At 37.9% G+C, this 16,853-nt stretch overlaps 1 protein-coding gene across 4 annotated transcripts in view; it reads right to left on the bottom strand.

Moving 5' to 3' along the window:
* TENM1 (teneurin transmembrane protein 1) overlaps nt 1-16,853 on the bottom strand; it is a 772,415-nt gene that overhangs the window by 166,633 nt on the left and 588,929 nt on the right. For all 4 annotated transcript variants that reach the window (XM_073879177.1, XM_073879176.1, XM_025852677.2 and 1 more), the window contains 3 exons: nt 14,520-14,705; nt 12,905-12,928; nt 10,821-10,967 (listed from right to left, as the gene is read on the bottom strand). In XM_073879177.1, the coding sequence (XP_073735278.1) occupies nt 10,821-10,967; nt 12,905-12,928; nt 14,520-14,705 (357 nt within the window). The remainder of the gene's footprint in view (nt 1-10,820; nt 10,968-12,904; nt 12,929-14,519; nt 14,706-16,853) is intronic.

The following is a 16,853-nucleotide window of genomic DNA, read 5'->3' as shown; positions in this document are numbered from 1 at the left end:
CATTGTTTAAAATACACACAAATGGAGAAAAACCTAGAATACAGATGAAGATAACCATCCATGTTTTGAATTTAGAATCTATTAAATTCATATGTTTCTCATGAAAACTTACTCTGAGTTTAGATGCACAAACTATTTTGCTCACAAATCTTTCTTCCCTGAATTCTTGAGCATTTATGGGCCATACCACATTGTTTACATTTGGATAGAGAATTCATGAAGTATCACTCTCTTTAGAAGTTTCCTTCTCCCTCAGCAAGACCATTCCTCCAGAATAGCAATGATTCTTCTAATTCTTTTGAATTTCTCACACCATGTACATTTATGAGCATACAATTAACAAATGCTAGCCAACCTGAATTTGTTTGCATTTTTTTAAAACATTGAATATTCTTGTCTAGTGGTGATTCTCAAAACAGGTTGGTATTCTCATAGTGAGAAAGTGTCTGGAGCGGGGCAGTGATTCTCAAATGTGCAGTCATTTATCTGGGGAGCTTATGAAATATGCATATTCTTGAGCCCCACCTACTAAATCAGAATTTTTTTGAGCCCAGGATTTTGCAGACTTAATCTGGGTGATTCTGGATGATTCTGAAGCACACTAATGTTTCAGAACCTTTTTTTTTTTTTTTTTTTGGAATTTGAAAAGGCGACTAGAGCTTACTTGTTCCTAACAGCAGTTATTTGATGAAAGTACTAATAAATCTCAGGTATATGAATGTGACAAGTTGCTCTCTTTCATTTCCTAGGCCTTCACTGTTTACTCTAGACTCCTGACTCCATGGTTGTACCAATAAAAAACAATCGCATACAGGTTTCATTCTTTGGTAGAGGAATTGACGAAGGGCACAGGGGTTGCAAGAGAAGGGGTTACGTTGAGAATCTAGTAGGCGCAAAACACTGTGTTAGGTGACTGGGGAAGTAAAGAGAGAAGATACTTTTCCTGTTTTTGGGAGCTCGGAGCTGAGTAGGAGAAATAGGCATATAAACAGCTGACTCTTACACTGGTTAAAAGTGCAGTAAGTGTGATAGGAGTCTACGTGCAAAAAGAAGGAATGGGAGTGATTAACTGAGCATATGGACACTCCATTCCACACCCAATAAGCAAAAAAAAAAAAAAAAATTAAAGTCCTTCCAAGGTCCTTAGAGCAGACAAGTGGCTCTAATTTAGATGTTTAACAAGAGTAAATATAAAGATGCTAATCTTCTTGGCTGGCTGTGGAATAGGGAGGTTCAGATGGCTCACCTGCTCCTTAGGGCCGCTTGCAGCAAGTTACCAGCCCTGGCTTCCTGCCGCTCTTTCGCTTGCTCCCTCTCCCTGATGCGCTGCTCCCGGGGAGCCAGAGGGGGCGTACTACAGCTTGGGGGCAATGAAAGCCAGGAACACCCAGAGAGAAGACGTTTGAACAGCTGCCCTAGGGCACCCAAGAAATATTTTTCCCCACATGAGGTCCGTTCAAATTCCCTGTGCCATAGACACTACTTTGATCTAAAATGCAGTTTGCTGCTTTCTTGCCTTCCCGGTTTGTTCAGTGCATTTTGCCCTGATTTCTACTTCTCTGTAGACCTTTTTCTTTTTCACCGATGACCAACTTTTAAGTGTGGATGTGTTCCAGTAAGAAGTCCCTTTCTGCTCTCCTTTCTCTCCTCATTCAGCAAATCATATTAACAGATTTTCTATAGATTTTAGATGCCACCGCCACCTCTCCAATATGTTGTTGTCAGTCTCCTATTAGCACATTATCTCTTTACTCAGCTAATCAAACATCTGGATGCACTGCAAAGCTGCCAAAAATATCAGGCTGTTTAAAAGAGTTCTCTGATGTCTGGAATTGGTGCATAATACACTGCACAAGGAAAAACCGCTTTTTCAAATGGGCAGTCACCTTTATCTTTCAGTTGGTAACAAATGGATTAGTGATCATCGGATCGGGCACTCGCAGGTTTCAACCTGTCAGCCACACAATTTGAACTTAGTTTTGAAAAGAAGTCGATTTTAAATAAATAGAAACGCCAAATGGCTTTCAAAACTGAATTCTGAAACCAAACACAGAGCCAATTCAAAACTGGGACTCACATTCTCATCCAGTCAGGGGCTATAAATTCCGAGCTAAAGCTTCATATTTAATAATTGCCTATTATAGAGCGCTGACCCTCTAAGACCTCTGTTTTCTGAGAGAACAGTGAGACTTCTGTTGAATCGAGAAAGGCTACAGGCAGGCAGCCCAATAATGGTATGCAACCCCCAAATTAGAATTCATAGGTAAGCCCAATCCATGGGCAAAGATCTACTTACCAATTATCACATTGGCTAACACTCCATACAGTATGTCTAGACTGTTACAAAGAAGTGCAAATGACAGTCACACTGCATGTGTGGGTTTCTTTCTTTCTTTTTTGGGGGGGACTATTACCAGTTCTTTTATTGTTCTAAAGTGGCAGCTGTGACACCCTCCTGACAGCAAGGTTCAGGGTATCAGATAGGAACAGATCAAACGTTCACTGATTTTACTTTTCGGGCCTGTTCCTTTTTACAAGGAATAAAAATAAAAGCCAAAAGAGAAGGAGGTTAAATTATCTTGAAAGACTAAACACGGCATGCACTGATCCCAGCTTTGCCAACCAGTTAGGGACGATGCCAGTAGGCTGAAGTGGGGCTGATAAAGATCAAGGACACTGGTGGCTTTCGTATATGTTCCAGTAATTTACTATTAAACTTTTACTTACTAGATGGATGCCCGTGGATGAAAGAACGATCGGACAAGGAATATGAATAATAGACGGAAAACCCACACTATTCTAATCCTTAAAATGAATCCGTAAATATATCTCCTTTTAGGGACAACATTCATATTACCACCTTGAGAGAGACGGACAGCTAGTTCATGATAGAGTATCCAAAAGGATTCGGAAACATGTATAATCAGTTAATATGCCAGGTGTGGCCCGAGGTACTTCCACATCTACGATTTCAACTAATCCCTACAACAACCTTCTTAGGTAGACATTCTCATCTTCATTTACACATAAAGGAGGGGAGGCCAAATGTGGTTGCCCAGTTGGGAGAAATGTGAGAGTCATATCAACTCCCTGCGTCCTGACTACAAATCACGTGGTCAGCAGCAGCATCTAAACGGTATTACTAGTATGACCGGGGCTTCCAAGTACCTGACTAATGTAGGGATTTAGAGCACACACAGAGTGGTTAAGGTCAAAAAAGCAGACTACAATTCTCATCTTACTTCACCACTCACAGTCTAAATGATCCTGGACAAATCATTTCATCTCTTGGATTCTCAACTTCTCACCTACAAGACGGGGATTATAAAATTGCCTACCCCACAGAACTGTTGAAAGGATCACATGCTATAATAATCATAAAGAGTTTGCCATCAACCAAGTTCTATGCTGTACAGACTGCGAAGAGTCTAGGGATAGATTCCTAAGGATAGATGCCAATGGTGTGCAGTGGCAGCTAACAATGTTCAGACCCATTTCTATTGACGGTGCTTTATCACCGGCCAGAGGGCAATTAACTGCCATGTAGCATATTCAGTTTGTTGGAATGTGTTCATTTTGTGAACTCTGCTTGGTTAGGTTGTCAGATAGGTGGGGTCCTGTGTGGCTCTAAATAGACACTAATGCTACAGTAAATCTTTATTCATTGAATTTCACAAATTCACAATTTGTTATCATTTGGACAGGGGCTGGATGGAAGCTTAACCTTTTCAGCATCTAGAGAATAGAGGGGCTGCCAAGCAAATTAATAGTGAAAAAGAAATTGAAGGGCTGATCATTCCAAAGACTCAGTTAAACAAAATCTTCTCAGGCATTTTAGAAACCCATAAAACTGGGCTAATTATAAATCACTCATACATTTTTACTAATGCAGGCCCCTTACCAGGCACTCCCATTAGCTTAGTTGTTGCTGTTACATGCATGGAAGGTAACAGGACCGTATTTCCTTGGGAAATAGTCTATAACTCATTTGATTTTTCATCTATCCAGGCTGACTTTCACCCCAGCATTTTGCTATATTAGTAAGAAGAAAAAGGGAGAGGCTCAAGTGCACTCAGGATTTGACCTGCTCAAATCACTGTTATTGCTATCACCTCATACAATTGACTTCTTCTGGGTCAGGAAAGTAAATTGTTTATATGCCACTAATGTTCATGTCCTCTGGTCCCCGGCTGCCATCAATGGCTTCTCAAATCACTCAGAGTAGAAGCCTGTGTCCTGGCAATGACTTGACTTCCCCACAGTCTGGCTTTTCACTGTCTCTCTCTCTCTCACCTCTCTGACCTTACCTCCTATTATCCTGTAATCCCCTTCCCCATTATTCCTATGCCTGGAATGTTCTTTACTCCAATATCAACATGGCTCATCCCTCACTTCCTTTAAGTCCAAAAGCCACCTTTTCAGGGAGGCTTTCTCTGACCACCTTATTTAAACCTGCACCCCTGTCCCACACTCGTATCCTTTTCCCCGCTTTTAAAAAAATTTCTCCATCACACTTAGCGTCTTCTATCATACTATTTCTTTTCAAATTTTGGTTTATTGACTGCCTCTCATGATTAGAATGTAAGCTTCATGGAAGCAAGGATGTAGTCTTTTTTTGTTCATTGCTATTTCTGCATTAGAACAGCGCCGGGCTCAAAGTTAGCCTATGTATTGAATGAATAAATGGATGTCCTAAAAGTCCTATTTCTATGACATTTGTAAATTTACCTAGAGATTAATAAATGTTCAACTAATGCATCAAGCAAACATAAGTTATAAACAGATTCTTCATTGATACCACACTTTTATTGTCCTCTTTAAATTGCTATATCTCAAACACTAGCTCATTCATTTTCACCACAGCAAGGTAGGCAGATGTCAAGTATGACTAGCCTTTGTTGATAGATAATGTGACAGATCTAGTCATAGAGTGCTTAGGTGAGTTACAGAGTGTAGATTTTCCAATTTTGTACCTGGAAGATTTTGTATCTGGCATCACTTGGCACTTTAAACGCTCATAACTAAGTGATGATCCTTTAATAAATGGGTTGTTTGGAAACGAGGGGGCTATGGTCAGAAAAGAATAATTAGGACTATGCTTTGTGATGCTAGGTCTTTTGCCCCAGCCAAATCTTAAAAGTAAACATGGAGAGGGTGTCTGGCCCTTAAACAGAGCAAATGTTACCAATTCATTGCTCCTTCTATTTAATTTTCCTATTTATTAAACACTGCAGCATGCTGGTGACATTCAAAACATGAGGCTTATTGATCCATGAGCTTATGTGTTCATAATTCACCCATGGTGCTGATTTCTAGATCTAGAAACACTATATCATAAAACAGGCTTGCAAATAGCTATTGTTCTTAATGAATGGTGACTTGTTATGAAGAATGATTCCTGGAAGATCATTCTCTTTTAAGCAATTAACTTATTGATTTTACCAATGAATATAAATATAGACCACTGGAAGAGTTTGTATAAGAGAAGCTTGGAAAGCATGTGAGAAATACTTAAAAGGTCAGGGGAAAAAGGGTTGCTTTGATTAAACACTCTTATTCCACATCTTTTTAACCTCCTTGACAATCATTCCACAGTATCAGAAACCACTTGCCTTCCTCTATAACTAGAGTGAATAAAATGTAATCTTTGTTTGATAACTTATCACATTGTTCTGTATGATCTGGCTAATGCCTACCTTCATATTCTCATTTACGAATCTCTCCTTGGGTCGTATTCCAGCCACAATGACTTGCCTTTCACTTCCTAGAAGAGCCTAGTGCATTTCCACTGCAGGGCCTTTGTACATGCTGTTTCCTTGGCCTGGAGCATTCTGCTCCTGACTCAGGTGAGGCCTCCCTTACCATGTAGACTTGGCTAGATCCCCCTATACATGTTTATAGCATTCTAAAAATTTTTACAGCACTCTTTACAGTTGTAAATATGTAGTTGTTTATGTCGTTTCTTATTTAATATCTGTCTCCCTTCCTATACCATAAGTTCCATGAAGGCAGAAACTTGTCTTGTCATTTGCTCCCTAAAGCCAAGCACAATACTTGGCACAAAGTAGTAATAAATGAATGGAAAATTGGGTACACTCCATATGAAATGTCTGGCTGAAAGATGCACACTTGGGGTCAAACCTTCAGATCAGCACCATCCAATAAAATTTCTTCCCGATGATGGGAATTGCTCTAGATCTGTGCTAATAAATAGTCACTAGGCTCATGTGGCTATTGAGCCCTTGAGATGTGCCTTGTGCAGCTGAGAAACTGAATTTTTATTTTACTTATTTTATTTTGTTTTTTAATCAGAGAAAGGGAGTGAGTACAAGCAGGGAGAGTGCCAGGCAGAGGCAGAAGCAGGCTCCCCACTGAGCAAGGAGCCTGATGCGGGACTCGATCCCAGGACCCTAGGATCATGACCTGAGCCGAAGGCAGACACTTAACCGGCTGAGGCACCCAGGCATCCCAAGAAACAGAATTTTTAAAGATTTATTTTAGAGAGAGAGAGGGAGGGAGGGAGAGAGAGAAAGCGAGCGAGTGTGGGGGGAGGGGCAGAGGGAGAGGGAGAGAGGATCTCAAGCAGACTCCCCACTGAGCACTGAACTGGACGTGGGGCTTGATCTCATGACCCTGAGATCATGACTTGAGCTGAAACCAAGAGTTGGACACTTAACTGACTGAGCCACTCAGGCGCCCCAAGAAACAGATTTTTAAATGTTATTTAAGTTAAATTGAAATAGTCACGTGATTAGTAGCCACCATATCAGACAGTGCAGATTTTGATATCTCCAAATGTTTAGATGTTGGATGGCCTATAAACTTAGCTGCACAAGAGAAAGAATTTTGAAATTTTTATGAAGTCCTATTTATCATTATTTTTCCTATTGTGGTTTCTTTCCTTGCTTTTATGTCTAAGAAGTCCTTTCCTGTCTTGAGATCTGTCACCTATATTTTCTTCTAACTGTGTTTGAGGTTTTCTTACCTTTAACTCATTAATCAGCTGGAGTGTTTTTATTTATCTTACTTTTTTGGAATATGCTAGAAATTGAAAACCTAAGGTTTTTTTTTTCTTAGTAGTTGTCTCAGCACCATTTATTTCATAATGCTTCTTTTCCCTACTGATAATCCACTAAATTTTTATTTGTACTGGTGTGTGTGACAGAGCTTTTATTCGCTTGTTCTGATCTGTCTGTTCTTCCATTGGTACCACTTTGTTTTAATTATCATAGCTTTAAAATATTCTTTAATGTCTGATAGTTTGAGCTTGTTCTATTTGTTTTAGCTATTCTGATTCAGCTGGTGTAATGTCTAAACTTTTTTTCTCCTGTCAATTCATATGTGCATGTAACATAGGTGATCACATTTTCTAAACCCCAAATCGGTACACACGATTAACACATGAAACTGTGGTCATCATTCACATTAATATTAAGTCTCCTCCTCCAAGCACAGGGTTGTGCACATGGTAGGTGCTTTTGGACTAAAAGGAAATGAGGTCGAGGCATTTGATAAGTTCATAATTTCTATGGTAATGAGTTCTTATATACACAATGCTTAAGATAGCTTTCCTTGTTTTGCATGTTAAGAAAAAATCCAAAGGTTATTTGTTCTCTGTTCTGTTCTTACTGTTCAAGGAGCTTTTAGGTAGTTCCTAGACCAGCTGTGTCACCCACATATTCAATACAGCCCAATTAGCTACTAAGAGTCACAATGCATTGAATCAGAGTGTAACTAAAGTCAAAGCTGCAGGAAACAGCAGCTATACTAATGAGTATTCAAAGCTGATTAGAATGCAAAAAAATCCAGCCATTCTTTAAGGATCAGCTATAATATGGAGCAATCAGGTAGCAGCTACTTGAAGCAATTGCTTGAAAGTGATTTTTTTTGATTGGGAAGATTTCCTAAGGATTACATTTTAAAAATGAGGACCATTTTTCCCCCCAAAAGGTTCAATTGGTGCTGATTTAATTAAAGCACACACGCACGCACACACACACACACACGCACAAACAAGTATGCAAATATTAATCATTAGTCATATTCAACTAAATGAATCCAGTCATTCTGGATACCTGGAAAGCTGAAACCACCAAATGAAGGACATTTAATGTATTCTTAGGGATAATATTTAAACAGCATAGGAATCAAATTATTGTCCAAAACCTCAGTCATGGGGCTTTCAGAGGTTATTTAATCCATCTTTCCATCTCAGGGTAGAACCAGATGTATATTTATCATCAATATCATTTTAATCCTACTAAAGGAAAAAATGGTAATTGGAAGTCTCCAGGAGGCTTCCCCTGCTACTCCCTAAAGAAACAATCATAAAAATACAGTGAACTCAAATCAGGCTTGTTGATTTTTGAATTCCACATAGATACACAGTTTTAAAGGAATGTTCAGAGGTCAATACATATTTAGCAAAATCTTCTATACCTTTTGTGTCTCTATATACCACAGATATTAAGAATTGATAATCCATTAATTCATTAATATTTAATTGATCCATTCATTAAACATTTTTGGCTGCCTCAAGGTGACCTTGAGGCCATAAAAATGCTTGATAATTAAATATTCAATTATTTTTATCAAGTTGTACTTTATTAAGGCAGGAAACTTATTTTGGCTTAACCCTGAGTTAGAAATTATAATCATAGAGGTTGTTAAAGTATTTTCTGAGCATAAACCTTTTACTCAATATATCAACTGAGAAATCTCTATTATGACCTCAAATCCTTTTTGGAATGAGGCAGACCACTAAGGTTTATACCCTGGTTTTATCATTTCTTTGTTATATGATCTTGAGCAACTCATTTAACTTCTCTGTGCCTTGGCTTCCTAATTTGTGAAGTAGTATATTAATAGTAGTTCCTGCCTCATGGGGATTAAATGAAATAATTCACATAAAGGACTCAGCACTGTGCCTTGTACATAGTAAATCCTAAATATAAGTATGCTAATCTTACTAGTGATTATATTATATTACATTATATCAGAGATTTCATGGGAAAGTAAAGTGAAGATGAATCTTGAAGGGCCATAAGAGTCCAGGAAATAATTGATCAGTGCACCATTTAATTGAAAATCTCACTCTGGCTTCCCAAATAAAAAAAATTTTCAATTTTTTTTCTCATTCAACATTATTTATTTTTATTATTTTCTTAAATATATTTTTTAAATTTAAATTCAATAAAAAAATTAACATATAATGTATTATTTGTTTCAGAGGTATAGGCCTGTGATTCATCAGTCTTATATCACACCCAGTGCTCATTACATCACATGCCCTCCTTAATGCCCATTACCCAGTTACCCCATCTCTCCACCCCTTTCCCCTCCAGCAACTGTCAGTTTGTTTCCTATGATTAAGAGTCTCTTATGGTTTGTCCCCCTCTCTGGTTTCGTCTTGTTTTATTTTTTTCCTCTCTTCCCCAAAACTTTTCAATTTAGATAGGTAGTAAACAGTCTCTTCCAAAAATGGGCTGTTATCCTATGTCTACTGTATGTGTATGTGTTCTATGCATGTGAAGGGGAAGAGGGGGACAGTTTATCATCTTTTAAGGAGTTCACATGAACTGTCTCATTTCATATTTACAATAACCCTATGAGAGAGTCAATATTATTATCAATCCCACTTCAGAAATAAGGAAATTGAAACACAGAGATATCAAGAACCTTTTCCCAAATCATACAGCAGCCAGTAAGTACATAGCAGCCAGAAAGTTTAACTTCAAAGCCCTGTGCACCGAATCACAAAGTTGCTTCCACTTAAAGTTCATAAAGTCTTGTCACTTTTGAGGTAAACTGCTGGCCAGAACCAGTAAAGGGGGAAACTCTTACATCCAGCAATCCTCAAACTAGGATTGCTACCTTATTGATTTAAGCCTCATGTTTGGATTCAAATGACAAAGTGTATAATTGTCTAAGCAGATATAGAAACCAGAGGAATCAAATTTAATGACCTACTTCATCTTAAGCTAATATACAAGATTAGAAAGAAAACTTTTTTATTAACTTCATGTTTCCTTGAGTCGAAAGAAAGAAGAAAGGGAGGATTTGTTGTTTTAGGTTCATTCAGAGGTGATCTGAGCTGTTTTGAGGCCTGATTGAACAATATATTAGACACTTTGGTTTGTTTGACTAAAAACAGAGTGGTTAGGTTACCCTGAGGCCTTGGAGCCAATATGGCTTTTGAAAACATCATGGGCAACTCTTGAGTTAAATATAAAAATTCTACTGTGAATTGTCTTGATGCTGTGTCCTTTGAACGATACAAAGCATTACTAAAAGGTAGAGACACAAAAGGTTGCTCTAAATAAGAATGAAGAAAATGATTTCACAGTGTGTATAGTGTAAGCATCTGACAGTTTGAACAGGGGTACATGTATATAATAAATGGTATAATAAATGCCACAGATACGGGAGGCGGAGAGGTTGTAATCATTAAGAAAACAGACTCTGATGTCATATAGACCTGAACTGAAACCAGGGTTCTATGACTCTCTAGTTGTGTGACCTTGGAAAAGTCACATACTATCCCCACTCCAAGCATTAGCTTTTCCATCTAGAAGTAGGAAAAGTAGTGCCCATACCTCATGGTATTGTGAGAATTAAATGAGATATAATAATGCATGCAGAATTTGTAATATTGTCTGATGGTAGTAAATATTCAATAAACCATGATTTAAAAAGTAGTATGGCCTTATATAGCTCAATATCGCTTATACAAAGGGTTCCCAATTTTCACTCTTGGCCAAATTGGTCATCACTGTGCTGGGCTATTCCTTTCTCATACTGACATTTTGTAAATAACTCACCTCCATCATTGTCCAAGTTATCTCCACAAAGCATTTCCATGACAACATTGCAGCCTGTCCCACTCCAACCCACCTGACACACACAGTGCCAACCATTTTGATCCAGGGTACATCTCCCATTTCCAAAGCAGAGCCCTGGGCAGCCATCTGTAAAGACAGCAGAGAATAACAATCATGGAGACATCAGAATGGGATTGGCCAACAATGATGTATCTACCTATAGGAAAGCATCTAATCGCTTGGGCTCCCCTCAGATGAGGTGTTGAATAAATGGAAAAGGAACTTGCTTGCTTACAAGACCTTCCCAGGGAACTTGTTATCCCTAACTCGGCTGTGCTTTTCCTTAGAGAGCCAATTAAGCATTATTAATGCTAGCCCCGATTCCCAACCTCTGGTGTAGGTAAGATGAAAACTACGATGGGGACAAAAAAATGTTTTTTTGTTTCTTTTTGAGAAAATGAATCTTCTCAGCTCAATCAAAACTGGATGGATGATATTGTATCTAGTTGTGGCCAATAAGCTGGGAAAAGACAGCAGTTTCTATGAAAAGAAACTTCCCCTAACTACTTCCAGTTTGTACTGATTTTTCCCTTGTGAGTCACTGTTTCAGGACTTCAGTATGTTGGTACACAGTTCAGACCATGCCATTAAAAATTTGTCCATATAAATGACTTAGAAATGTGCTGCAGTTGCTTTATGTTTATTTGGCTTTTTTTCTTTAAGATTATCATTGATCAGAGGGCTAAGGATTAAATTTTTTATTTATCTGGTATCTCGCATAGAAGCTAGCATAATAATATTAAGCCTGTAGTAGGTGCTCAACAAATGTTAATGGAATTAATGCGTGCCAAATTGAGACTTTCAGAATTCTAGAGAATGACTGGATAGAGTCAAGAGGAAATTGTTGTGCTTAAATGACTTCTACCCATTGATAAACCGCAAACACTAACAATGGTGTCTATTTAGACTTTTAATTTCTCTGGGCTGCCCTACTCTTTCTACTAATAGTTCAGAGTTAGGCCATTCCAAAGGGCATCTGTGTATGTGCCAAGTGTTCAGTGGACAGATGAACAGGGATGGCAATAATAGCATATAGCTTCTGGAATTTTCCCAGTAGCAGCACAAGACCAGATCTGCATTTTACTGGAGAGAATTCAATCAATATTTTTTTTTCATTTGCTGTCTTTGAAAGAAAATCCCAGAACTATAAAGAGCAAAATAATTTTTCAAAAATCTGTAGACATAATCCAATGTTCCTTCCAAATGGTTTTCTAAGTAACTATCAACAGACCAGGCGAAGAAACAACTTTAAAATAAAATGACAGATGGCTGTTAGAAAATATGAAGACTCTCTCTCATTATATATATTATATGTAAATATATATATATATTCCTCAAGAAGTGGTACAGGATGAATATATATATAGGTTTAAGAAAGAATTTATCTAGCTCCATTCATCTAGTTCCATTATCATAGATATACAATGGATACAGAGAAATCAGGGATAACTTGGAACATAGTCAACCTTCTGAGGTTGAGGTAAAGAAAGGCACCAGGATATCTGACAGAAAAACCCTTATTGTCTCTATCAAAGGCAGACCCTTGGGGGGATGCACGATGGGTTACTTATAAGGGAAGAAATCTTCTGCCCTTGAAAGGATACTGCACATGGACTTAGAGCCATATTGTTATGTTAAAGAAAATGTTCAGCTGTCTATCCAAACCTAGTTCATTTAATAATTACCTGCCTCTGTTATACATACAGACACATGCACACACACACACACACACACACACAATTCCATAGAAAGACAAAGAAAAACAGTTCTTAAAACTGCTTGTCAATCCATTAGATACTATGGCAAAAAAAATGACTCTTTGATGCTGGAAAAACAAATTATTTTTTAGTCAGACCATTTATTATCGTGAACCTGACAATATCACACTTAAGGAAGCCTGCTGGAAGTAAAAACACAAACCCAAAACACACACACACACACACCCCACCCACCCTTCCTTTCCCACATGCGTATTTTCCATTTACAATATTTTTCTGTTATAAAATGAGTGAGAAGAATCTTACCTCGGACAGCATCTAAGTAGTGAGCTAAAAGAAGGGGAAAAGAGTGATTGAATGAATTTCTGGGAGACCACAGTTATCCAACATGTACTAATGGTCTACCATCTGTTGCCTGGGAGGAGAACAGCAAACTGTGAGCTGCCGAAATGCCGGCAGCTCACAAGTTGGTACATGGGCCTGTGTAGTTCAGGAATAATATTTTCTGTGGGAAAGATATTAATGGCTTTTCTGCAAGAAACTCTATTAGGTTTCCTAAAAAAGTGTCATATTTCATTAAAAGTATAAGAACTGCGTTTTTACATTTCAGTAATAACTTTCGTGAAAGAGCACTCGCTTGAACTTCTTACTAGTAATATCTTTAGAAGGGAGTTCTGGAGTAACCACCTCCCATAATCATCACAATATTTAAATCCTCTTATGTGAAGGCAATAAACTTACTGTAGTGCGGGAATGTAATTACAGCCACTGCATCGGAGTCTCACCCCTCACCACCTTTTTAATAAATCTTAAGTATTTTCCACAGTCACAGAACAAGACTTACCGTACCTTTAGTAGAGTAGTAATGCAGTTTATTAAGATTATATGTTATATATGTTATATATAGTATACATTACTTTGGCAGGTCCTGACTGTTATAACAAAATACTTTTACCTAAAAATGAGAGCGGTCGTACAGTCTGGTGGGGGGAAAAAAAGCCCACAAACAATGAATTGGGTATCCAGAGGCCCACACTTGCCTTTGTTCTGCATGGGATGTCTGTGTGCTCATGGAATGCCACAGAAACACTCTGTGACCTGCTTTCCTTAGCTGAACAATGAGATTTGTACTTGTCCATCTATACATGAAGGAGGCCTTTGTGGCAGATACATGTATGTGTCAAGGACTCGGATTTTTTTTTTCAGAAGAATAAAAGTATTTTAAAATTGAAACTCTAGTTATTATTACTGTTTTTTATAGTGTGAAGACCACATGATAGATTTATTACATAGGCTTTCTCATACCCACAGATGGTTCTCCCAGGCAGCATCCTCAAAATTAGTGAAAGTCGTGACAAGGGGTGGGAGAGGGTAGATGCCTCAGTTACGAACTCTCTATACTACCCGATAAACAATTCAACACAGATGTTCTATTGATGGTAGGTCAGGAGTGCCTTCCTCATATACATTAAAGACAGCTCCTAATGATATCGAATGGCCTCTGTTAAAGTAGTCCCGTTTAATGAAATTGCCTCTAAGTGCTTTCAAGTGAAACAACCTATACTTTTCAAAAGGAAAAATGGGCAGTGAATGTTATGTTCACAACAAAAGCACTTCTCTTATTAACTAATGACACTTTATTCCAATGTATCATCTTTCATTTGGGTAACTCAATGCACCAGAAAACAGAAAATATAAGGAATACTGAAGTAATGAGCAAAGAAATGACACAAGAAAGAAGATACTATCAACAAAAGAGGAATACTGCCAGTTAACCAAACTTTCAAACTTATGGCTAACCCTTCGCCCTTTTCTCTCCTCCAACCTCAGATTCTATGAAAAGCCTGGTGATTGATCACTAACATGCTTTTCCTTCTTCAATTAATCCAATGTACTTTGTTCAAAGTATGGTGGTACTTACCAATTGTGCAGTGGTCGCCCTCCCATCCAGGGCTACACTCACATTTTCCATCTTTGCACTGGCCATGCTCGGCACAGTGAGAATGACAGGAGCGTTCTTCACATGTTGGTCCTACCCAGCCTTCTTCACACTGGCAAATTCCTTTTGAGCAGACTCCATGGCTACCACACTCCATGGTACAGAGCTCTGGGAAATTCAAAGAAGACATATTTACATATTTTATTAAAACCAGAGTCTATTCTTTCCAAAAGACATTAGAATTACCAAAAATCCCACTCTATATTTATATTTTAAATATATAAACCAAATGTCACAAAGACCTCTAGCATTTCAGTGAATTTGCAAGGAACTCTATAAAAAAGATAGTTAAGTCTCTAAGTATAAAATAAACCTTAAGTCAAATTGATTTTGAAAAGTCCATAAAATGATAATGGCATTCAAGGCTTAGAAATGAAGTCAGTGCCAAACAAATGTCAAGTGAGTTTCACTAAAAGTTCATTAAGATCACAAATAATGTTATAAGGATTTTATGATGCTGTAAGCAATCATTGGGGAAAACACACACACATAGTAAAATGGTGCTCTAACTTCATTCAGGAAGAGAGGTTCTACAATTGGAAAGATAGCTTTCTAATAAAATTTATAATATGCAAAAGGTAAAGCTGCCAATTATGGTAATCAACTGGTTTCCCTGAACATACAAACAATATCTGCATTTGCTCTAAGCATTTAAAATGAATCCTGGTTGATTAAAATACGGTCTTATCTTGAAATGTCATTCATTATTTGGCCAATATAATCAAGTTGTATACTGGCTCTGCCGAGGTTCTCTCCTCTGTCCCCTTGACTTTTTGTTGAGACATGCTGAATATTAATAAGGTTATGACAGTAGAGAAGCTAAAGTAAAAGTTTGGCAAACCTTTTTCTTGACTGAATACCCTTGCTGGAGGAAGAAATGGGGGATAAAAGCCTATAGAAAGAACACAAAAGGAATAATGCAATAGGTTTTGGGTACAATTGGCCATATACTCTTGAAAGAAACAGAGTGTTCTGGAGCCAAGTCATCTATGTTTCATAATCTCAAATTTTGAAACTGGTTTTATATATTTAGAAGTATTGACATGTGATGATATCAGTATTACCCTGTATTACCTGTAACAAGGCTCTTTCTATGTAACAAAAGTTTCTACTGTACAGATAGCAGAGTTATTTTTCAGTGGGTGAGAATATTCTTCTGATAAAGCCATGGGTATAGATTTTATTACTATCTAAATCAATTTGTTCACTAATTCATTCACAAGTATTCTCTGTGGGTCAAGGTATGATAGAAAGAACAGTGGATATGAAATAAGGATTCCTCTGCATAAAAGCTGTGTACCCTTAGGAAAATTACTAACATGCTCTCTTAATTTCTGCTTGTGTAACTACACAACGGAAGTAATAATACTTATATCTCACAGGATCACTGGACAGATCTGAGACATGTTTTGGAGGTAGAACCAATAGGAGTTCCTCAAGACTGGATATGAAGGAAGGGGAAAAATGAGAGTTTTGGCTTAAACAAGTGGGTGGATACTGCTGCCATTAATGAAATGGGAAAGGCTAAGGGAAGAATAAGGGTAGAAGATCAAACATTAACCTTGAGATAATGTGTAGACAGCCAAATGAATTTAACAGGCCAGGGCTGGAGATGCGAAATTGGCAATCATTAGCACATAGGTGGTATTTAAAGGCATGAGGCTAGATGATATCCCTAAGGAGAGAGGATAGACAACCCTTGGAATAAGCCCTGAGGTATCCCATTATTTAAAGACGAGGTATTAAAAACAGGAAGCATTGGGGTGCCTGACTGGCTCAGTCAGAAGAGCATGTGACTCTTAATCTCAGAGTCCTGAGTTTGAGCCTCACGTTCAGTGTAGAGATTACTTAAAAAAACAAAACAAAACAAAACTAAACTAAAAAAGGAGGAACCATCAAAAGGAGACTGGGAAGGAGAGGCAGTGAGTGATAGGAGGAAATCCAGGAGATTGTGGTCTAACTAACACCAGAAGAAGACCCTTTTTCAAGAAGAAGAGAGTAGCTAGCAGTATAACATTACTGAGAGGTCAAGTGAGATTTGGGCGGAGAAGTGTCCATTGAATTTATCAATACAGAAATTGTTGGTGGCTTTAGCAATAGCTGTATTGATAAGGTAGCAGTTGTAAAGTCAGATTTGAATGGGCAGAAGAGTGAATGGAAAACTGTGTGTGGGGTCAACAGATTGTAAGAAAAGTATAGAACCAAGAAAATACAAAAAAGGGGGGCTTTGCCTAATAAATGGTAGTTCAAGTAGGT

The sequence above is a fragment of the Callorhinus ursinus genome, unplaced genomic scaffold, assembly GCF_003265705.2.
Source record: "Callorhinus ursinus isolate GAN/ISIS: 27379988/994484 unplaced genomic scaffold, GSC_fseal_2.0 scaffold33, whole genome shotgun sequence".
Taxonomy (NCBI): domain Eukaryota; kingdom Metazoa; phylum Chordata; class Mammalia; order Carnivora; family Otariidae; genus Callorhinus; species Callorhinus ursinus.
Note: the sequence above shows the minus strand (reverse complement) of the source record. Positions and strands in the feature narration are given on the sequence as shown.